Source organism: Passer montanus, unplaced genomic scaffold (assembly GCF_014805655.1).
Source record: "Passer montanus isolate IOZ18808 unplaced genomic scaffold, ASM1480565v1 scaffold47, whole genome shotgun sequence".
NCBI lineage: Eukaryota > Metazoa > Chordata > Aves > Passeriformes > Passeridae > Passer > Passer montanus.
In genome coordinates, this window is record NW_024369596.1 from 6,469,669 (window position 1) to 6,493,343 (window position 23,675).

General features: G+C 49.6%; 1 protein-coding gene across 1 annotated transcript; it reads left to right on the forward strand.

The window, feature by feature from the left end:
* The first annotated feature begins 3,697 nt into the window (after positions 1-3,697).
* On the forward strand, positions 3,698-23,182 carry KCNJ5 (potassium inwardly rectifying channel subfamily J member 5). Its single transcript, XM_039722173.1, has 3 exons — positions 3,698-4,009; positions 11,560-12,506; positions 22,419-23,182. Exons 2-3 carry the CDS (start codon positions 11,567-11,569, stop codon positions 22,751-22,753), a joined length of 1,275 nt encoding a protein of 424 aa, XP_039578107.1. The 5' UTR covers positions 3,698-4,009; positions 11,560-11,566; the 3' UTR covers positions 22,754-23,182.
* Positions 23,183-23,675: the final 493 nt, after the last annotated feature.

The following is a 23,675-nucleotide window of genomic DNA, read 5'->3' on the forward strand; positions in this document are numbered from 1 at the left end:
AAAATCAAGATGTTGCACTGATGTGAAATCTGTACCTCCATGCTCCTGGAATTGGATCCTTCATCCCATTCCAGCACAAGGTTTAATTTGGCTGCCTCCTGCTCCTACCTGTCTGTGTGCATCAGCTGGAAAGGAAGGAGCAGGGCTTCTCAGACTCAGAGCTGCACATCCTGAATGCCACTGCCTGAGGTGAATCCCATCCTGAACAGAAAATCAATCCCTCTGCATTTCCATGTTTCCATCCCAGCCCAAAAATATCCAAACTGTGCTGCCATTTGGTGTTAAATCAGCCCTTCTGCAGCCTGCTGATCCCTGCAGCTCTGGAACGTATTTCAAACCTGTGAGGCCATTGAAAACTTTTTCACCACCTCAGCAGGGGCACGGTGATGTCACTGGCGTTGGTTTGCAGCTGAAAATCTGCTCTTAGGTCTGGCTGGTCATTAATTAGTGCAAATTGGGAGATGTCTGTTGAAATAATACGTGAAACACAGCAGAGTTTGCAGTGTAGGGATAAGGAAGCAAAAGCAGGGACTCACATGGACCAGGGGAAGGTGATCCTGCCTGGTGATCAAAGAAAAGCTCCTGAAAGGCCTTTGGTGCTGATTGAAGCAGTGCCTCTCAAGAGCCCTGCTTGGTGTGGCCTTGGCTGTGCTGGGGTTGGTGCACCAGCCCCTGTGACAGGCACAGAAAGGCACTTCCAGCCTGGGCTGGGGTCAGGAGCTCTGCTCTGCTCCCAGCTGGCACCTGGGACAAGGGTGGGCACAGCGCTGTGCAATCCCACAAGGTGGGCAAGGGTCCCAGCCATCCACCTGCCACGGACAAACCTCCTTAGGGGAGAAGCCTCTAAGCCTCTGTGCATTCTCCAGCTGGAGAATCCATGGAGGACGTTGGGGAAAGTGGGATTTCTGCAGCCGCAGGGGCTGTGAAAATCCAGGGCCACACTTAACCCCTGGCGTAACCCTGCTTGTGTGGAGGACGTTGGGGAAAGTGGGATTTCTGTGAAAATCCAGGGCCACGCTTAACCCCTGGCATAACCCCGCTTGTGTGGTGGGTTTGGGGCTGGTTTGGAGGGATGGCCGCGGTGCCGGCAGATGGCAGTGCCTGTCAGAAGTCCACTGTCGGGAGAGCCAGAATTCCAGCATCGGGAGAGCAGAATTCCACTGTCGGGAGAGCAGAATTCCAGCATCGGGAGAGCAGAATTCCAGCATCGGAAGAGCAGAATTCCACTGCCTGGAGAGCAGAATTCCAGCGCCGGGAGAATAGAATTCCACTGTCGGGAGAGCAGAATTCCAGCGCCGGGAGCCTCGGGAATCTGCCCAAGCCGGGAAAGGTGTCAGGGACACGCACAAAGCACGGAGCCACTCGAGCTCCTGTGCCACGGGAGCCGTGCGGAGCTGGCAGACACCCACCCAGCACAGCGGGGACCCCTCCGGGCCCCCTCTCCCCGTTCCTGTCCCGTTCCTGTCCCGTTCCCGTCCCGTTCCCGTCCCGGTCCCGTCCCGGTCCCGTCCGGCCGCCCGGGCCAAGCCCGCGGCTGTGGAAGGAGGCTCCCCCAGCCCTGGCTGTGACACACCGGCCTTGCAGGCACTCCACTCCTCCAGGGCTGCTGCCTGGGCAGCACAAAGATTCCTCCTACATTTCCTAGCACACAAATTCATTCCAAATCTTATTAACAGAGATGAGATGAAGGAGGAAGCGGAGCTGATGCCATTCTGAAGGTGGCACTGTCCTTAGTGCTGGGGAAGCAGCGTCCAGGGACCTGCTCTGAAAGCCCACGCTGTGATTTAGGGGGGCTGACTCTCCCACTGAATGAATTTACTCTTTAGTGCTTATTAAGGAAGTCTGAATGCTCATTAAAAATACCCAAACTTTGACTGTACTCCCCAAACAGCACTTTTATGAAGTTATCACAGACATACCCCTAAAAGGTAAAAGTAATTCTGCTGAAAAGACATTCCTGGCAGTTATAAGCAGGCAGAAGATGTGATGGAATTTCACAGAATTTGATCAACAGTTCATTACCACGGCCTTTGCTGTCACTGCAAGGGGTTTCATGCTGGCTGGAATTCAGCCCTGAGCTGCTGCAGCCTTGCTGGGCCACCCGGAGCTGCTGCTGGGCAAACAGAGCCAGGCTGGCTGGGCTGAGCTCGCTGCCCACGCTGTGCTGCAGTGCCAAACACGAACTAGCACGTGGCAAAGCAAAATTACACCTTCAAAACTGATTTTGATGGCTGAAATCCGTAGTCTGGCTCCCGATTCCTGTCCCATCTGGACAGATCCAACATCCACAGCAAAGAACCAGAGCACTGATAAAGGGAGTGTGTTTATAGAGATGGGCTTTCTTCTCCCAGTCCCTGGGCAGTATGACTATTAATAATATTCAAACCTGTGGTTATTTCCCTTTCTTCAGCATGTCTGTCTTTGATTTTCCCAGTCTAGTCTCCATAATAAGGCATTATGTAGCCTAGATTTAAGCTGGTTAAGACCCAGGTTTTCTGACGTACATGAAGTTCCATTAGTTCCCTTTTTACCCTAAATAATAAATTGCAAAATGTTTATATAGGAAAATAAAAACAAATATCATTCCAATGCTGATGTATTTTATTAGTGATAGTGTAACTTTTAAAAAAGGAAAAAATTGAAAATCATTGGAAGGAGAACAAAAAGTAGCTTGCAGATTCCAGTAATACCCACACAATCCTGCACTGTGCTTTGGTTTGGGTAAATTCTCTTTTCCTGACCAGACAAATCTTCTGTGAAAGGTTTTCTGATGGGCTGTAATGTGTGTGCTCCTGGAATAGGGAATTAGGGAGGACAGGGGGACAGGACTGGCAACAAAGCCTGGGGGTAACCTGCAGTCACCAGGCAGATCTGCCTGAGATATGCAGCTGGCCTGACATTTGCTTTTCAGAAAAGGAAATATTTCACTAAGCTGGGGAGACAGTGTGGTATTATCAGTGACAAAGGAAAAAAAAAATAAAAGAAAAGAAAATAAAAGAAGAAGAAAAAAGAGAAAGACAAAAAATTACGGCAAAGCACTGAAGCACTTCGAGAGCACTCCCGGGGACCGGCTGGATCCCAGGCAAACCCCACAGCGGGCAAACACCATGGCAGAGCCTGATGGAACCACGCTCCCTGCCTTGTCCCCACCGTCCCTGGTCCAGCCCAGGAGTTTCCGCGGTGCCGGGGACGATTTTCACCCGTGTGAAACGCGCGGCTCCCGCGCTCTCCCTTCCTCCCGGCTTTGGGAGCTGCGGGGTCTGTGCGATGCTGAGAGCCCCGGAAGGATGCGGTGCCATGCCATGCCATGCCGTGCCGTGCCGTGCCCTGCCATGCCATGCCATGCCATGCCGTGCCGTGCCGTGCCATGCCATGCCAAGCCATGCCATGCCATGCCATGCCGTGCCGTGCCGTGCCATGCCATGCCAAGCCATGCCATGCCATGCCATGCCATGCCAGCCCAGCCCAGGGGCGCGGCCCGGAGCCCCTCGCTGGGAGCTCGCAGGTCTTTCCCGAGCTCGGAGCTCCTGCGATCCCGAGCTCCCAGGCAGGGATTCGCCTCCCCGCCTGCCCTCCCTCCCTTCCTCGCTGCCGGCAGCGCCCAAACCCCTCCCTCGCCCCCCGCCCCTGAGCAGATCAGGCGCCGTCGCACGCAGCTCCGCGCCCTCCCTCTGCCCCAGCCCTTCAAAAGCTCGGGAGCGCCGCGGATCCCCGGAACAGGAGCGGGCACGGCGGGGCAGGGCGGGCGGAGGAGAGGCCAAAGTGGCACGGCGGGGGCTGGGAGCCGAGCGGGAGCACCGCGGGTGCCCAGGGCAGGGCGTGGGCAGCCCGCGCCGATGCTCGCTGCCGGCGGGCAGCGCCGAGGGGGCGGCGGGCAGCCCGGGGCCCCCGGGAGCAGCCCGGCTCCCCGGTGATGGCATGGACCCGCCGCTGCCCGCCAGCCTCCCGCAGCCCCGCTCCTGCCGCCCCCCGAGCCCCGGCGCGACTGATGCGGAGCCGCTCGTAGCCAGTAAGTTACGGTTCCTTTGTTATTCCCGGTCACTCCCGATCCTCTCCGGCTGCAGAGGATCGGGACAAACGCGGAGCTGTTGGGCCAGCGGGGTGCCAGGCTCCTGTGCCCGGACCTGCCCGGGTGCGAGCTGTGGACAGGCTCCTGCCTAACTCACAGCTGCCACGGAACTCTTGGGAAGGCAGGGATTGGATGCTGATCCTGGGCAAAAGCACTGACAGATCTAAAGGTGTGATGCACGAAAAGACATTAAATAAAATAGGAACTGCTCAGATACAGGATTAGTGGAGATCACTGGAATTCAAAGGGCACCAGGAGACTGATCAGTGAGCAGCCCTGAATTATGAAGTGACTCCATAATCCTTATCTGGAGCCCAAGATTAAATTCTTTCATAATTAGGATACTTGCCAGTCAGCTTGGAGTTACAGAGCCCTGGCAGTGCAGCCTCCAGATGAGCAAGTGGCATATGCAGCCCTTGGAGGGACAGGGAATGCAGTGCGCTGGGAATCCCTCGGGGGTTATGGCTCTGGGAGGTAAAAGCATGACTGATTTTTTTACCAATGTCCTGTTGCATCACTCAGAAAGGCGCCTGGGGTTCTCCTTGTGCCAGCGCCTGGTGGTTGGGAGCACCAGGTTAACTTTTACACAGCCTCTCCCTTGGGTTTGAACAGGGAGTTTCAGGGACCAGCCGAGAACGGGCAGAATCTGACCCTGTCCCAAAAAACTTCCCTCTGGCTTTTGGAGATTCTCATCAAGCAGCTCCTTCCTCCTGTGCCCTTTTACTTCAAAGTAGACCTTGGATTTGTAGAAGAGGAGCTCGGAGGGAAACCAAACTGGCTTTTCTCACTGGTTCTCTGACCAGTCCAAGCAACCAGGATCTCCTGAGAAGGTGGGCAGTGTGTGGGGCAGTGTTTGTGCTGGGGGTTATTTCACTTGTGAGCTTCAGTTCTTTGGCTCGCTATTCCTGCCCAGTTGGAGATAAAGGATTAGGATAATTTCTGATTCCCATGGCAGAATATTTTCTATCTCTAGAAAGTTCCAGCCCAATTATTTGTGGGAAAAAGAAGAAGAAGAAAAAAAAAATCAGTAAACAGAGCTTTGGAGTAATATTCCAAGGCAAATGTCCAGACTCCACTGTTTAAGTCACCCAGTTTCTGTTGGGTTTGAGGTCAGGAGAGGCACTTGGATACTTGGGGCAAGCACTGGCCCTTGTCCAACAGCTTGGTATGAGGTCAGTTTGTCCCTCTGTCACTCTGACCCCTTTCTGCAGTGGGTTCAAGCACTGCTGAAGGCCTTGGGGCAAAAAGAGCCTGTGTTTGGTAAACCCATCAGTGAACTCTTTGGGTGCAAGGTACTGCAGAAGTGTGAAGTAGTCCAACAGTTTAATGTATTTTTAAAAAGTTTTTTGGTGTTTTTTGGGTTTTTTTTAGTTTTGTTTTGTTTTTTAGTTTTTTATTGTATTTTTTTAAGCCGCTGCAGATTCCAGAGTGATTCTCTGTTGCTGCAATGGTAAATTCCTAAACAATGGAGAATGGGAACACTGCTGCTCCTGGGGCAGGATTTTCTCCTAGAACTGAGATTCTGCTTTCTCAACATTCAGTGTTTGCTGTTCAGAGTAAACAGCCAGGAGCAGGAGAAACAGGAGTGTCTGATCAGGACAGAGGTGTCCCTGGCTTTGTTCAGTTGTGCTGCTTGAAAGACAATGGTCAGATTTTCAATGACACCATAAGATGTCCCTAAAATAGAGCTGGGGTGAGAGGCCAGGGACAGAGAGGCTGCAGAGTGCTTCAGGCACAGTCACTTCCTTGGAGGTGGAAGGATCAAATTGATTTATTTCCAGGCTTTATTTGTTGTTGGTAGAGAAAATATCATTTGACTGTTCTGTATCGTGGAAAACACCTAAAAGCACAATATTGTGGTTGCATCCTTTGCTCGGGGACTAGTCACGCTCAAGGTCTTTAATTCAATGAAGTACAAGAGAATTGCCTGGGTGTTACATGGATTAAATCCTCCCATCCTTCCTGTGCAGTGGAACTGTGCCATAGGAGACAGTCCCAATCTTATAGAAACTCCATATTCTTTAGTCCATGTGCTCTAACAAGTTGTAAAAGCCTGAATGATGCCTCAATAGCATTTTCTAGTTGTTATCTTCTTTTTCTGTAAAAAAAAAGATCAGTTTTGTTTCTCCACTCTGTTCTGTATAGGTCTGGAGTCATTATATTTAATGCAGCTGTGAACTTGTGATATGTGTGGGGTTTTTTTACTTCAAATCCATAGCTGAGGGAAAAAATGTATTTGAAACCTGTAGCTATTTGAGAGAACAGCAAGTGCCTTCGTTGGCTTTGGAAATAATCTTGCTGGGTTATTCATCTGGTGGATCAGGCTGTGGAGGCTCTGCAGAGAGATCTTCAGACACACCTGAGACAGACAGCAACTGCATTCCCAGCTGCTGGAGTGGGGGAAGGAGGAAAGAGTTCTGCAGTGATTCCAGGGGCTCATTTCGGATTTTGGAATGGCTAAATTTAATTCCTGCCCTGCCACAGACTCCTAGTTGAGTGTTGAAGAACTAAGTGTCTTTGTGAGTGATTCCCCCATCCTGAAATAGGGGAAATTGAGCCCTTCCTTGCTCCAGACCTCTTGGAAAACACATAAATAAAATTTTATAGCACATGATATCTGTGCTGAGTGCTGTAAAACACTTGGGTACTCTGGGAGTGGGAGAGTCACGTTCCTCCCTCACAACTGGCAATGGAAGGATCTCAGAGGAGAAGGATGGATTGGGAGGTAACTCACGGGTAAAAACAAAGTGCAAATGTCCATAAACCCTTCCTTGAGGTCAGATTGGCTCCCTGGCCAGAGAGATTTTCTTTGGAAAGACTGAGCACCTTCTGTTGGGGTATTCTGAGCCAGGGGCACTCTGGGCACACAGGAGCTGTCACAGCCCAGCTCTGTGACAAGCACAAAGCCATCCTGGCCCTTCAGGCTAACCAGCAGCCACCCATCTCCGTGAGCTGTCACATTCTGAGTGCCAGGAAAGTGGTGCTGAGACTTGCCCAAAACTCACAGAGGAGATGAGAGGCACCTTCCCACCTCAGTGCTGAGTGAGGTGACACTTGGAGAGGCAATTACTGGGGTCAGGGAGCTTTGGAACGTTTGTTTGTGAAGTGCCACAGGTCTCCCTTCTTGTGCAGTGTCTTTGAATTTTTCCCTGGCTTTCAAGGGCACAACTCTTCTGCAGCCTCCCGTCCACCTGTGGATCCCCAAGCACTTCCCAAAGAGGCAGCCACCAAAACCCCAAACCTCTATTTATATGAAGTCAGAAAGTTGGAACATTCCATGGATTCCCCCAAATCCACCTGCCTTTCCTCACCTTGCATGCACAGATGTGTGTGGAAAGGAAGGCTGGTGGAGCTGACTGCTCAGTCCCACTCACACACAGGCAGTGATAAAAGGAGGAAAGATGCCTTTCTCTGGGAAATCAAAGCCCCACCTCAGTCAGAGCCTATCTCAAGTAATTTTTCTTCAGATTGTCAAAGGCCATCTTCTCCTAAGACTTCTCCTTCCTCCATCTTTCCATGAGCACTCAGTCTTCAGCAGCCAATGCTTTTATTCTCTTCAGTGCTGCTGCTTTAATTTCCTTTATTCCTGCACCTACCTCCCTATGTTGCTCCTGTCTGACAATTAAGAATTTCATTCCCTTGCAGCACTGTAACCTAAAGCAGAATTATGTGGCCCAGAGGAACCTGGGCACAGTAACCTGGTTTATGGGGTGTGGGCCAAGAGGCAGCAGCAGAACCAGATCAGGTTTTTCAGTAATCTCTGTTCAGTGTTATTGGTTGCTTGTTGAGAAGTACAGCACTCATTGTCTGGAAAAAAAAAGAAGATAGGGTTAAGTGGAAAAAAATCAAAATTCTGGGAAGTTGTGGGAGGTTTGCTAAAGAACAGTTGCTCAATTATTCTCCCAATGTGAGAAAACACAGGCATCAGGTTTAAAAGAAACAAAAAGAAGTCTGCCTTTACACAAACCTGATGACAGATTCACATCTTTAAACTCCACCTGCCTGCCAGTTTGGTCCCTTCCAGCATCAAATCCCATCCTCACAGAAATTTGTGTGTTTACTGCAGCCAGATCAGCAATTGTTTAAATGGAAAAAGCTCCCTGGTCAGCAGGGAAAGAAGTTTCTTCAAGTGTTTTATAGTTTTGACCTCCTTGCTGTCTCTGGCAAATTGCTGGACCTGCCAGGAGCACACCAGCTCTGTCAGGAGCTGCTCTGGCAAACACTGTCTCCTGGAGATTCTCACCCAACCCCAGCCTGACTCCTGTGCAGCAGATCCCAGCCCCTAAATGTCACTGCCTGCCCCGAGTGTGTCATCTGGGCAGAGATGAGCATCAGCAGGGCTGATAAAAACCTCTCTGCAAGGCTGATAATGCACTGACTCACAGCTCCTCATGCAGTAGCCTGTCCTAAAGGAAGGCAGCTTTGTACAGAAGTGACATTTTTATTATCCTGGCCTCGTTTAACCAAAGACAGCAAATGCCAGAGAAACAGAACAGTGCCTGTGACTGTAAGAGGCAATTTCACCCCATGGCTCTCTGTGCTGGAGGGAGCAGGGATTTACAGACTGGAGCTGAAATCTCTGGGAGATGCAGGACCAAATTTACCATGATCTGGCAGAGATGTCTATGGCTGTGCACTGCACAGGGAAGAGTTAACCAGGTCCTTACCCAGTTACACTGCTCCTTTCAGAGCTTCTTGTCATTTGGGATAAAGTTCCCCAGGGCAGTTTAAATCATGAAAGAATGACAGCAAATTTTCTAGAAGATTCTGCTGCCTGGGATCTCACAGACCATCCAGATCCATATCACAAATTTTACTGTTGAGGAATTAAGGCAGAAGGAAGAGCAGTGATTTGCTCAGAATTAGAAAACCCTGGAATCATTTGGAGCAGAAAGCTGGATAGTCTGCAGCCATCCAAAGCTGTGCTCAAACTGCTAACCAGGAGCATTCTGTTTAAAGACTCTGAAGCAAAAATTCATATACTTAATTATTTTTAATAACCACACTGAGGTTGTGCTCATACTACAACAGGAAAGTTAAAGATGAAATATTGGTAGGAATTGTAATGCCACTAAAGCTGTCAGTGAACTTCCTATCCAGCAGGAATTTTTCTGCTTTACTGGATCACTTGGAAGGTGTTCCTGAAGGTTTGCAGAGATGTTTCAGCTGAGCTGTTGCTGGAGATCAGTAGCACCACCAGAGATGTTGCCAGCCCTGTGTTTTAGTTAAAAAGGTTCCTCCATGTATTCATTAATGGGCAGTTCCTTAAACCTGCTCCACCAGGGTGATCTTTCCAGGCATTTAGGATTCTGTGTTGCTTTTCCTGTATTCTGTTCTTTGTAATAAGTTTCAAGATCCTTTTGGTCTCTTTGGTGTGAATCTAAACATGTAATCTTCCACTCTAGATTGAAGTCTGGAACTGGATTGTTCTCTCTCCAATGGTGCCAGTGATAGCTTCAAATTTACTGTTATAAGAAAATTATCTTTAAAACAAGTCTTTTAAAATTGAAAGCAACAGGCAACACTTGCCTGGTTTTACATTTAGATTGATGACAGCTTTTTAGTCCAAATGGAGTAATTTTAGATTAATCAATCAATGCAAACATACATCAAGAATATTATTTGTAAGAAGGAAGTGAGGAGGTTTTCCACTGATTTCCAGTGGTGGGAGGCTTCTTTCCCTATTAAAGAGGGGGCAGAAGTGTGTGATTGTTCTGCCATGTGCTTTCCCATGTTGGGAAGTGAGTGTCAAGCTGTGCCCCTGCACAGTTTTCAGCATCTTGCAGCACTTTGCACACGTGTAAAGAGACGAACCTCAGAGAGCAGAGAGAGCCAGGCCAGCGGGTCTGGAGGTTTGCCTTGCAGCAGGCAGTGAAAAGCAGCTGAGGATGTGTGTGAGTGCACCCTGAGCCAGCTCTCAGGAGGGACAGACAGAGCAGGGGTCAAAATCCTGGCTGGAGAAAGGGAGCCCACAGCACTGGGATTATCTACCCCATGTCCAGGGGGGTGGCAAACCCAATCCCCCCGATTTCCCATCCCAGCACCAGGAATTCCCACTGCCAGCCCTGGTGTGCAGCCCTGTCCTGGCCCTGGCAGCAGGCAGCAGTGCTGGCTGTGCTGGCACAGATGGTCGGGCTCTCTGCGGAGCCCAGCCAGCGGGGCCGGTTCCAGCAGCAGGCTCCGGCTGCTTCGTTGGAGCACTGATCGATGGTGACTTAGACAAGGGCCACGAGGAGTTCTCTGCCATTAACCAGACTTGGCTGCAGCCGAATGGAAGTGAAAATTTGTTGCTTCATTTCTTCATCCTGCCTCTGCTTCCTTCCCGCCCACCCTTTGTGCTTTTTAATACCGAAAAGATGGAGCTACTTTGTTCAGTCTTAAAAATTGTCTCTCCCAAGATACTCTTAATTGTATCTCTACACCTTTCCTCATTCACAGGCGCATAAGAAGATTAAAGACAGAGGGAGCAGTAATAGATTTAGTTAGGTTTTAATAGGATTTGCAGAGGACAATACGGGGAATGAACGCCATAGAAAATATTGCTGTTCTATCTTTGATATCCCTAAGGCTCCTTAGATAGTCTTTGACAGAGATTTTGTCTGTGCCCTGCATCCAGAGTCAAGACTCTCATTTTTTAAAGGAGTATCTAATCATCTCTGTAAACAGGATGTTACATTAGAACTGGCAGACAGCATTGCCGCCCTCATCTCGTGTTATTTATTTGTATCCTGGTAAGCATTACTCTGAATGTCGACAGTGGGCTTTTTAATAGCTCTGATGCATTCCTAAAAGTGCCCAGTGATTTTGTCTAATGTCAGGTGGAGCAAAGGGGTGAGCTCTGATAGATCTCATTAACAGCAGGCCTGGATTCATCACACCCTCACGCGTGGGATTCAAGATGCTCAATTAAATGTTTATTTCACGTTTAAGCCCAGGCTCAAGAATAAACTTCCAGAAGGTGATTCAGCACTCCTGAAATCTGAGTTATCCCTGGAGATGCCTTTCTCTGCTGACTGCAAGGGAAGCCTTCATGCATAATTTAGACTCATGTGAGATTTAGGTAGATAGTGGTGCTCAGCATTTTCCCTTAATTTCTGAGGTTTCTCTTGATATGCACCCAAAACCTGAGGCATGAAATAGCTCCAGTCCCTCCTGAAAAGTTATTGATGTAGCTTTGTTCTGAGTTGTGATCTCAAGCAAATTTGGTGTGTAAAAAAATCTAAGAACAAAAAGAAAGCCCCAAAATGTTCAAAGGTTTAAGTGTTCCACGCTCCCACAGTGTGCCCATCACCCTGCTGATGTTTGAAGGGCCTGTGTGTGTGATAAATCAGTCTTTAATTCTGGGTCACTGCAGGGCTGTGTTTAACAAGTGGCTGTTGTGGGAGAAGAGTCAGCCCTCCAAAATCAACGTTCTGATGGTCCAGACAGTGAAACAAAATGGCTTTGTTCTCTTTTCCTTCTGCCTGAAACGGTCTTTGCTTGTTGTGCAGCCCAGCCATGGCTGGAGATTCCCGGATCTTCATGAACCAGGACATGGACATCGGGGTCACATCCCGGGAGCCCAAGAAGATCCCCAAGCAGGCTCGGGATGACGTCCCCATCGCCACGGACAGGACCCGGCTCATTTCCACCGAGGGCAAGAAGCCGCGGCAGCGGTACATGGAGAAGAGCGGCAAGTGCAACGTGCACCACGGGAACGTGCAGGAGACCTACCGGTACCTCAGCGACCTCTTCACCACCCTGGTGGACCTCAAGTGGCGCTTCAACCTGCTGGTCTTCACCATGGTCTACACCATCACCTGGCTGTTCTTTGGGTTCATCTGGTGGCTCATTGCCTACATCCGGGGAGACCTGGACCACCTGGAGGACGAGAACTGGATCCCCTGCGTTGAAAACCTCAGCGGATTCGTGTCGGCGTTCCTGTTTTCCATCGAGACCGAGACGACCATCGGGTACGGCCACAGGGTCATCACGGAGAAGTGTCCCGAGGGCATCGTGCTGCTCCTGGTCCAGGCCATCCTGGGCTCCATCGTCAACGCCTTCATGGTGGGATGCATGTTTGTCAAGATCAGCCAACCAAAGAAGAGGGCGGAGACCCTCATGTTCTCCAACAACGCTGTCATTTCCATGAGGGATGAGAAGCTCTGCCTCATGTTCCGGGTTGGGGACCTCCGCAATTCCCACATTGTCGAGGCTTCCATTCGAGCCAAACTGATTAAGTCCAAACAGACCAAAGAAGGAGAGTTTATTCCCCTGAATCAAACGGACATCAACGTGGGATTCGACACCGGAGACGACAGGTTGTTCCTGGTGTCCCCTCTCATCATCTCACATGAGATCAATGAGAAAAGCCCCTTCTGGGAGATGTCCCGCACCCAGCTGGAGAAGGAGGAGTTTGAGATTGTGGTCATCCTGGAAGGAATGGTGGAAGCCACAGGTAAGGACCTGTCAGCAATCAGTCACTGTTTGGAGGAGGACAGGGGCACAAAGCATTGTGGGCAGTTTGGCATCAGGATTTCACTGTCCATGTTACCTGGACTGGAAACACAGTGAGGTTTGTTCTTGGGTAGTGCCTGACTCAGGTGGGGCATCTGGGATAACCAGCAGTGAAAAGTTGGGCCTTTAGCTCATACTGTAGGGTTTCACCCTCTTTTATAAGTCTGGGATTGAGGTGAAGGGGTTAGTCCTGGAGCTGCTCATAATCACTTAGAACTGATCCACAGGAGAAAAAAGCAATGGATTGAAGGAATTCTTGAAGTCTGTGGTGGTCCTGTTTCCTGTGATCAAAATTCATGGTGCAAATCTTCTCCCATTTTGTCTCTGTATTACAGATTGGCTGTAACTGTGCTATTTTAGTTACTGCTGTAGTGTTGATTTTAATGGGGGCTATGAAGTGCCCAAGTCTCCCTGTATCCCATAAAGCAGCACGTGCTGAGGCTGAATGACTTGCACGTGGTGCAGGACACACATTCCCAGAGGGAGCTCAAAGAGGAAAAATACAGAAACTGCTTTTGTGACTTTTGCAGCCCTGCAGCTGCTTAACAGCTCAGACAAAGCTGGGTAATGGGAGATTAGGAGATATCCTCAGCCCATTCCCAGTGTCTCCTAGGGGTGTGTTTGTGGCAGAGATGAAAGAACTCTGTGTCTGTCTATAGTGACTCTGGAAAAGGGATAACGCTCAGCTTTCCACGGCATGGGGAAGGCAGCTGAGGGAGGGATGGGCACAGAGGCTCCTTCCCACAGGTATCTCCCACAGGAGCTCTGGCAGCACCTGGCAGTCATTTCCATGGGTCATTTCCACTCACGAATCCCTTTGCTCCAGGTTTGGGGAGGAGCTGGCAGCTCTTCCTGCTGCACTTGCGGCACAGCGAGTGTGTCCAAGTCCCCGAGATGCTCGGGTGCCTTCCAGGCAGGGTTTTCCAGGCCGGGGTGGGCAGAAGGCCTTGATGGAATCAGGGTCTGCAGGGGGAAAGGACTGCAGGCAGCTCCGAGGGAGAGAACTGCTGGCTGAAGATGGACAAACAAAGCCAGAGATGCAAAAAAAGCTTTTATAAGCAGTTTTCCCCTTTGGTGTTTCAGGATTTCAGTTATGAGGCCGGAGTTTTCCTGTGGGTGGTGGTTGGATTTTGTTTTCCATCTCAATGAGGTTCTCTCTGAATCATTAGCAGGGGTTTTCAGCTTGTTACAAGTACTCAGTGGTGTCAGCACTCTCACAGATTCTGCCCCTTGCTGACTGTTAATGTTATCCCCTCCTGCAGATTTGCTCATTAGTTACCACAGCCAGAGGAGCAGAAATCTCTCAAATTGCTGCATCCCAAACCTTTGCTCCCAAAGGCAGCTGTCCAGAGAGGTAATTCAATGTCCCAGGGTTTCCCCTTAGGTGATCAGCAGTGGCTGACTTTCCCAAACAGAGCTGATGGGAGGTGATGGATAAATTACATTCCAGTGGGGCTGGAATATGTGCTGTGCAAGTGGAATTCACCTGGCATGTCCAGGGAAAACGCTCTTCCCCAGCAGAGCATTGTAGAGATGTGGCGAAGGAAAGGGTGGGTGGAAAAGACTATCTAAGGCAAGGATTTGTAACAGTGACTTATTCTGCAGCCTAAACATTTATTAGAGGCTGGAGCTTCCTAATCTGAGCATGGAATGCAGCTCCTTGTTTGTCCAAAGCCTCTTTTCTCGTCACACAGTGACACTGTGGATGCTTTGAGCCCCTGCTGCTCTGCCTTCCTCGCAGGAAGGCTCAGCCTCTGCTGGGGATGTGTGAGAGGAAGTCATTATCAATAACAACCTCGGAATTAAAAGCATGGCAGAGGAATAATATTGCCTTACAAATGGGCTCCTCTCCCAGAGGGACTGCGCAGGCCGGGCTGTAAGGATATTAAGGAGCATACATCTGTGGAAGTGAATTATCCTGGACTCAGAAGGCAGCCTGGGAAGTCCCACCCCGGAGCTGGAGGAGGCATTCTGCATGAACTCAGAGCTGAGTGGACCTTGGATGATTCCAGGAGGCAGTTTGGAGGCTGGGATGGCTCCTGAGGACCTGTGGCAGCAGGGGAGTGGGATATTTTGTGACAAGAAGAGTGGCTTGCAGAGACAGTGTTTGTGCTTTCCTGCTTCATCCTCACACTTGGGAGTATTGATAAAGCAGTTTGGGGTTATTAATCCCTCCCTTCACACCTTAAGATCTGCTCCAAGCAAATTCTTAAGGTACTTCCCTGCCCATGGCACTGCTGAAGCCCCATCTGCTCTCAGGAGTGGTGTGATATTTACTCCCAGCAGGACTTCTGTTAAATCTGACACTGTCACAGCCTGGTTGGGTTCAGGGCACTGTAAAATACAACAGAGCATTTGTTCCCTTAGCAACCCCTATGGAAAATGAGGACTCCACCCCACCGAGTTCAGAGGTACCACTGGTCAGAATATACAGCTCTGCTTTCCATAAGGTGTAGGTAGCAGGCCAGAAAGGTGATCAGCAACATATCAACGGCTGCAGAAATTGAAGCACGACTAAAAGTGGGGATATTTTTCACTGATAATTTGGGACAGTGATTTTATAGCTGTTTTCCGTAGATTTAACCAGGCACACACATATTACAAATGTAATGTATTGTCTCCTCTCAAACAAGCAGCTCTATTTACTGACATTTAAGTTTAATTCTGACCCAGTGCAAGGCAAAGATGGTAAATAGCTTCAAATGAAAAGTGTAGAGTAAATTCTGAGGAGTTCACACCCTTCAAGTCATTGGGTTTTTTACAAAGTGAAACACTGTGACGTAAAACAAAGATTTTGTGTTCAAGTTGCCTTGGCTTTTCAAAGGCCTGAGTAACAGCACACTGAAGAGCAGCAGCTCACCAGCCAGCCTAAAATGCAGTGGGTTTATTTGGCTGAAAAAGATAAAAAAGCTGGTGCTATTGCACTGAGGGCTGTGGGGCACCCGGGGGTGCTGCCCTGAGTGACCCTCAGAGCCTGGCACAAGCCCAGGCGTGGCTTTTCCATTGCTATTTGGGATGGGTGAGGAGGCACGGGGACTCAAGGAGCGGAGGGAAAAGGCCAAAGGGAGGGTGAGTTTCTGGGCAGATCTGTTGTGGTCACTGCTGGGTGAAATGAGCACTGTGAAGACAAAATCAATATTGCTGACAAGTGTGCTTACTCCCAAGGGGCTTCGAGGGCATCTGGGGGCAGCAGCATCACCCCCAGTGCTCCTGGTGAGCTGGCACAGGCATTCCTTCAGGGAATTCCTTATCTTTGCCTTTTCAGAAAGGGATGCTTGTCAACATCAGCTGCCCCAAATCTGACTTGCAATAAAAGGGAACAAAGCAAAGGTGGAAAGTCTGTTTGCACAGTGAAGACATTTTTGCTTTCCTTGTCTCTCTGCTCCCCAAAATCTCAGGGCCACCCTGGTGAAGGACAGCTCCTGCTGCTGCTGGCCAAAGCTCTTGCTCTTCCCCTGTGATCCCAAAGTGGAAAGTGTTTAAAAGCTGCTGGGACAGGGAAGAGCAGGGCAGGTCCAGGCCCCCCTCCCGCGTGGTGTAGTCAGCTGGGTTGTGCTGAAGGATTTGGCTGATCCGGTTAGGGAACATTAGCAAGTCCAATTTTTTAAAATACTGTTTTTCTCTGTAAGCCATGCTGCATGACACACTCTCATATCCTATAAGACTTCCTGGCAGGTAATTTGAAGGGCCTCTCTTCTCTTTCAGCTTTACCCTTCCTCTGCTATTTGCTGACAGCTATCCAAATCCTGATCCAAATCCTGCTTTTTCCGTGGCTTCCTGCTGCCCTGGTTCCCTGGGCACAGCATCCAGCACTGCTGCTCCCTGGGCAGGGAGGCAGCAGAGCTTGTTACTCCACTCCTGGTCCTTCCTGGTCTTTATTGCCTCTTTTTTCCCAGCACAATTAAATAAGGCACAAGAAACACTCCAGATGCCTGATTAGTCCAGTCACTAAATGAAGTTTTAATGAACTCTTATGTAAGTACAGGTATATATTTTTCTGGCTTAGAGTCAGTGTGATAAAAAGGGATTTAATGATTAGAAGTAATTAACCCATCCTGTCCCTGTGGGAGTGTAGGCAAACAGCAGAGTTTTCACACTTCAATTTTCCACCTTTGCAGACAGAGTACAGTTTCCTGGCTGTAAATGTAGGGCCAAATGCAGTAGTCACAACAAAAGAGATGCTGAAATTAATCATGATTTTCATGGGAGCACAAAGGAAGGGTGAAATTACTGAATGGAGTTTCTGGGCATTCATCATCTGGTTTGGGTTGTCTTGTGTTGCTTTGCATTTTGCATATAAATAAGTTTTCTGCAAGGAGGATCTTTCAGAAGTGTTACAGACATTGCCTAAAAAATTATAGGAAGCGATGTCTCAGGTCATTGTGTTCATGAGCTGGGCTGTCCTCTGGAGGCAGAGGCTGGCAGCGGTGTCTGAGGAACCTCTGCAGTCACTGTGAGCCCTAAAGAAGTTACCTGGTGTGAGCTTGGCTCAGGCTGGGCCTGCTGGAGACATGGCAATTGAATCCAAGGTCTTTACATCTTAAAGTCCTTTTATTATATTTTTTCCCAGTGCCTAGGAGCTTTTGCATGCCTGGAGAGCATTCAGATAAATTAAAATCCTATTACTCTCCTCTGGCATAAATATCAAAGTGAATCAAGCCCAGCCATGTCCTCTAAAGGAGACAAGCACAAATAATTGGAGGACCATGCTCCTACCTTCTAATATTCCTTTCCAAGCTGGAAGAATATTGACTTTTTAGATGTTACAGTGTTCTTTAGTCTAATTAACGTAGAGGGACTAATAACTTTTATAACTTACCATATGCTAATGCAAATTGAAAGACACATATTGCTTAATCACAGCAATAGAAGTTAAATTTTTAATACCTCTTCCTTGCCACCCGTAAACTTCCATCACTGGCACGGCACCTCTGAGGCCATCAGCTCCTGGGCAGTGGCTGTTCCACAGCTTCAGAGCATCCAGGAGAAGGAGAAACATCATCCTGGGCACAACAGAATGGGCAGAGAGGGAGATCAGTGCCAGCAGAGCCCTTGTCCCAGGGGGCCGAGCAGATCTGGCCCAGCCCAGGCAGGCACATGACATTTCCCAGCAGATAATCACTGAGCTCCCTGGCATTTCAATGAGCACTGTTAATTTTAGCCTGATGAAAAATGTTGTCTTGACAGCCCCAGGGGCTGGGCTGCCCTGCCTACTGAGGAGCTTCAGGCCAGGGAGCAGCGCTGGAAGGTTCACCTCTGCTGGGGATGGGATCCCATGGAACCTGGGGAGATTTGGGGTTGGCAGAGCATCCTCTGTGTTCCCCGTGCCCTCCCATTAACTGAGGTCACCTGGGATGGGATGTTTGCCAAAAATCAGCATCTCCAACAGCAGGAGAGAGCCTTTGGTGGCACCCAAGCAGCTGCAGCTGCAGATTTGGGGTGGTGAGGTCTGGTTTAGCTGGGCACAGGGAGCACTGTCCCCCTCCCAGCCCAGGCTGTGCTCCGGGGCAGGAGCAGCAGGATCAGCCCGTGCTGAGCCGGCTCCTCCCGCTCCTTGTCAGCACGCTCAGACATTCCAGCCCTTTGCTAACTCGTTATGATGACAGCAAAGACCTATTGCCGAGTTCCTGGCACTTGTTTTACACCCCGGCGTTTGCAATGCTCTCAGATGTGATGAGACACCGGCTTTAATGCACATCACAGTCTGCTCTGGATGTTTCATCTGCTGGGAAGCAGACGGGGCTGTTTAGGGAGCATCCCTGGCTGCCTTGAGCAGGAGCAGGCACAGCTCTGTTATTGATCTGTGGCTGCAACCCACAGACAAAATACCCACTTCTTAGGATTCTGCTGTAATGAAATGAGCATTAAATCTCTGTGCAATGCTTATTGCACAACTTGAAACCAGGACACAGTGCCCTGGTCTCCAGCATCCATAAATCCTGGAACTGGTTCTAGCTTTACTGAAAACTTGATGCATCTACTTCTAACTTCAAACAAGTTTTATCTCTGGTTTCTATTAAAACAGTTTTGTTTGCAGCATGAAGCTGAGCTGCTGCATTAAGAGATGAGAAAGCTGCAACTAAAAGTTGGCATCTAAGGATTTCTCATATCATTCTATGTTTTCCTCAACAGACAGACTGCACACATTTATATTAAATCTACTTTTTCATTTTAAACCAGATAGTTTAGGAGACAATGAAACTTTTAATGGTCTTACAACCCCTTAAAATAGGATAGAGTTGAAAAATATATATCTGTGAATTCAAGTACATCTACTTGGACTGAAAGAAGGAAAATGAGGATGTGAAGATGATGGGATGGAGCAGCTCCCCTGTGAGGAAAGGGATTGTTCAGAAGAGAAGGCTCCAGGGAGAGCTCAGAGCCCTTGCAGAGCCCAAAGGGGCTCCAGGAGAGCTGGAGAGGGACTGGGGACAAGGGATGGAGGGACAGGACACAGGGAATGGCTCCCACTGCCAGAGGGCAGGGATGGATGGGATATTGGGAATTAGGAATTGTTCCCTGGGAGGGTGGGCAGGCCCTGAATCCCTGGCAGTGCCGAAGGCCAGGTTGGACACTGGGACTTTGGAGCTGCCTGGGGTAGAGGGGAAGGTGTCAGTGTTTAATGTCCTTCCAACCCAAGCCATTCTGGGATTCTGTATTTTTTTGGCACGAAGTTTATTTAAATGAAACCCCCAAATACCACTTCTCTATATCTGCACCGTTTAAACCTAAAATGTGTAGTTATAGATTCTTTAAGGAAAGGATTAACAGCCTTTACTGGGGCCATAGATGCTATGGTTAATTCTGCAAGAAATTCAGAGGGTCTGGAATCTCTCTTGAGTTCTTGTGCTCCCCAAAGTGTCATTGCTTCAGGGCTGCATGAGTGATGTAGAAGAGCAGTAATGTCACAGTTGGTCTGGTACCCAGATCTGGGTCTGTTTGCAGCCAGGAGTTGCACTTGGTGATCCTTGTGGCTTCCCTCCACTTCAGGATATTCTGAATTCTGATGCTACTTGATGGATAGGAGCATATGGCAAGTGATTCCCTATACCCAAGACATCCCACAGGCTCAGATAAACCAGAATTGTGCAATGAAACAGGTGATTTTTTTCAGGGATACACAGGGGTCTGAGTCTGGGGGTTGCTGTGCCCCTCTGCAGGGTGGCACTGGGATATTCTGAGCACGGAGGGCACACGTGTTCCAGTGGCAAGTGGCTGCATCCATGTGCTCTTAATAAAAACAAGGTTTATTGTTTCCACACCTCTTCTGTCATCTTTTCACAGTCACAGAGGCAATAATTAGCTAGGGACATTACAGATGCATTAATTAACCAGGCTGGAGAGCACAGGGCAGCCTGCAAAGCAGGCACTTAATGGAATTTGAAGCAGAGACAATGGTGTTGTTTACTGGGTGATGTGGGAGTTGCCAAGCAGTGTGTCCCCACGCAATTAAACACCACTGCACATGTGCTAAAAAGGAATATTTGAATGGGATTATGGAGCAATTACAAGTTGTCTTATTGTGCTGGCTCAGTGTCCCCCTGGGGTTACAGAAAGCAGCTCCTGCAGGAAGCTGGCAGCAGCAGTGTTTGCTTGCTGAAAGCTTTCCATTGTTCCTGCCCTAATTGAATACTTAGAGCAGGACTGGGACGGTGTCCCAGGGGCTCAGGTTCACTCAGGTGCTCCCTCAGGGAACGAGTTATTTCAGGCCCGGATTATAAGGTAGGAGTTCCCTCAGAGATCTCCAGGCCCCCACATTTCACAAGGACACCCCATCTTTGCCCTGGAGACTCCTTGATGGTACCTTGATGCAGCACTTGGAAAAGCAGGATAAGAATCAGCTGGTTCATCCACAGGATTGATCCTAGAGCTTGCAGGGTCTCCTCTCCTGCTCTCCTTGCTGGCTCTGGAGGAGGCACTTGGAGGCCTTTGGGATTTCTGTTGCCAAACCAGCTCTGTACAAAGGGAAAAGGACTGGTTTATTTTAGCCAGCTGCTGGTTTCCAGCCTCCTGGCATGAGGCAGCACCAGGAAATGGAACTGGCCCTGCAGCCCTGAACCCCCAGACAACAGGAGTGAAAGCCCTTGCCCAGGGAGGTCAGTGTGGGATCAGTGCCTGTAACACAGCTCCCCTGGCAAAACCTGTACCAGGACTGGGGCACCAGCAGCGCTCCTGGAGCTTCCAGGGAGCGAGGAGCTGGCCCAGGGCAGGAGGGCTGACCCTCCCCACCCCAGGGCTGGTGATGCTGCACATTGCAGAGCCACCAAAGGCAGGAGTGGTCTCACCCTGTTCCTTAGCTCTAAAGCAAAAGCTGGGAGTTTCCTGAGAAGATGCTGAACTTCCACAGAGCTTCTCCTGAAGGCAGCAGCACTTGGGGTGATTTTCATTCCCTGGCTGTGTTTCTCATGGCAGCCTCTGCACTTCCCAGTTCCTTCCAGCCCAGGAAGCAGGCACGCTGGCACACTGTGACTAACGCTGTACTTGTTGTTCCTGCCCAGAAGCAAACACTCCTGCAGATCTTGAGGGAAAGGATTGGGTTTGCAGCCTGTGCTACAGAGCTGCAGATGTCTCAGCACTGCGTGTGTGTCACCATCTCTTCCCCTTTCAAGGAACAAAATACTCCTGGCCTGGTGGCTTTAAACCATGGAAAGCACTAAGAGGCTTTCAGCTTTGCAGAGAACTTGCCTGTGTGGGTGTCTTTTAATGGTCTGTAGCAATTATAAGAACAAAATATTCCTCTTTTCACAAAGGTGGGGTTTTTTTTAAAGGAAAGGGGTTTTCTGAGTGCTCTGAGATTTCAGTCACTTCTGAGCTCGCAGAGTGAGAATATGTGATATGCTCTTCCCTGAAGCATCTGACACTGAGATTTTTTCTCCCTGTGCATTACTTTAGATTTCTGTCCCTGTGCTCTGGGCTGCAGGAATTAGACTTGCAAGTATTGCCCAGAAAGTGGATCAAGTGCATGTTTTGAATCTATTCCAATCAGGCCAATCCCTCACCCTCTATGAGAGATCTGTGGGAGAACTTTGTGAGGTTAGTTTTTCACTGGAAATTAATTCCAAAATCAAAACATAATTAGAAAAAAGAGAAGAAAAATGTTTGGAAGAGAAAACAGCCTTGACACTGGGGGGTGATTCCAAGAGAATTTGCTCACAGGTGTGCTTGTCCCTACTCTGCAGAGATTATCTTTAAATTTTTTCAAAGTAAATAAACTCTGATGCATGGGGCTGAGGAGCAGCTTGACAAACTGTGAGCCACCGTTCATTCAAACCACAGCCCAGCAGCACAAGGGCTTGAACCCTCCTGGGGATTCAAAGCCAGCTGAGTTGGGAACCCCTCACCTTTGGGCTGAGCATCCAGGTGTGTGCAGCTGTGTACAGGGAATTGTGGCACTAATGTACAGGGATTGTGGCACTGCTGCAGAGAAGCAGGGATGGTGCCAGCCTGGAGGAGGGCAGGGCAGGGGGTCCCTGCGCTCTGGGCTGTGTGGGGCTGAGGCAGCACTCACAGAGCTGGGGGTTGTTCCAGCAGGATCCACCAGGACCTGTTTGTGTCAGGCACAGAAAGAGCCCCTCAGCAGAGCAGGGGGAGGCAGAGAGAAGCTGCTTAGAGCCTGCAAACCCCTCAGCACGAGGTTCAGGAGGTGGAAGATGCTGAGGAGAATGCATCCCTTTCCCTCTGGGTACTCAGCTTGTTCTTGATAGAGGCTTTTGTGAGGCTTATTAAGCCAAGACTTCCCTGTGTCCCAGAGCAATCAGGTATGGAAATGACACAGAAGTGCTTTTAAGTGCCAGGCGTGGTTGGGTGAGCACTAAGGAAGCCTTGCCTCTAACATCCCTCTCTTTCCACCCAGGGATGACTTGCCAGGCTCGCAGCTCCTACATGGACACCGAGGTGCTGTGGGGACACCGCTTCACCCCCGTGCTCACCCTGGAGAAGGATTTTTACGAGGTGGACTATAACAGCTTCCACAGCACCTACGAGACCCACACGCCCGTGTGCTGTGCCAAGGAGCTGGCCCAGTCCCGCCGGGAAGGGCAGCTCCTCGGGCCCCTGCCCAGCCTGGGGCGGGACACAGGGACAGCCAGGGAGGACGAGGAGGAGGAGGAGGAGGAAGGCAGGGAGCCGGCGGGACTGAGCGGAACCAACGGGACAGCGGGAGAGGGGAAGGAAGAGGTGCCTGTATAACCCCGGAGCCGCTGGAGCACAGCCCCCCTCACACCTGCTGGGACACTGCACTGGCCAGCCAGGAGCCCCGGCAGCCAGAGCTGGGGTTCGTGTCCTGCTGCTCGTCCTGGGAGTCACTGCACTGCACCGTGCCTCAGTTCCCCCCCTTTCCCTGAGGCTCTGAGCTTTGCCCTCCTCTGCAAAGCATCTCGATCTCCATGGACAAGGCCCTCTGTTCTCATCACTGTCAAAACCATAATTCCCACCGCTGGTTCTTTCAAACAGTGTTCATTGGACGTGCAGAACTCTGCCCCTCTTGCCAGGGTGTTTGACCAGTCCAGAATGTCCCATCTCAGTATGAAGAATGTGATTTCATACCTTCACTTAACTTGTGAGTCAATGTATTGTAGACATTGTTCCAGCTAAATTAAAAGAAAAGGTAAAAACCTCCCTGCTATGTAGTGAAGTGTTTTGCCTTCATGAATTTTACAAACAAATGTTACTGTTTGCTTCCAGGATCACAGCCATTGGGATTTATTTCCTACAAAATGTTTGATATGAGCAGGACACCTTTCCCTGCAGACCTTTAACATGCTTATCCAATGTTTTGTCTTCTCCAGCTGAAGTGTTTCACGTACTCTTTTCATGGAATCTCTGACACATTGCAGAGGCTACCCATGGTCAGAGCAAGTTTAGATTTTGCCCCAGTGAAGGCTTTTTTCTGGCCTGAATGTCCCAGTTACAGTTCTAATTGATGATTTGATGATTTAAAACAAAGGATGTAGTCCCGTGGGGGTTGGAATGTTCTGGAATTTCAGAGGCTCTGGAGTAGGGAGACTGGGTAAATGGCAGTTTGCAAAATTCGCTGCTTTTCTGCAAAGCACATATTTAAAATAAAGGTTGAAGTGCTGATGTTCCTGCAGCTAATGGGAACACACTGACA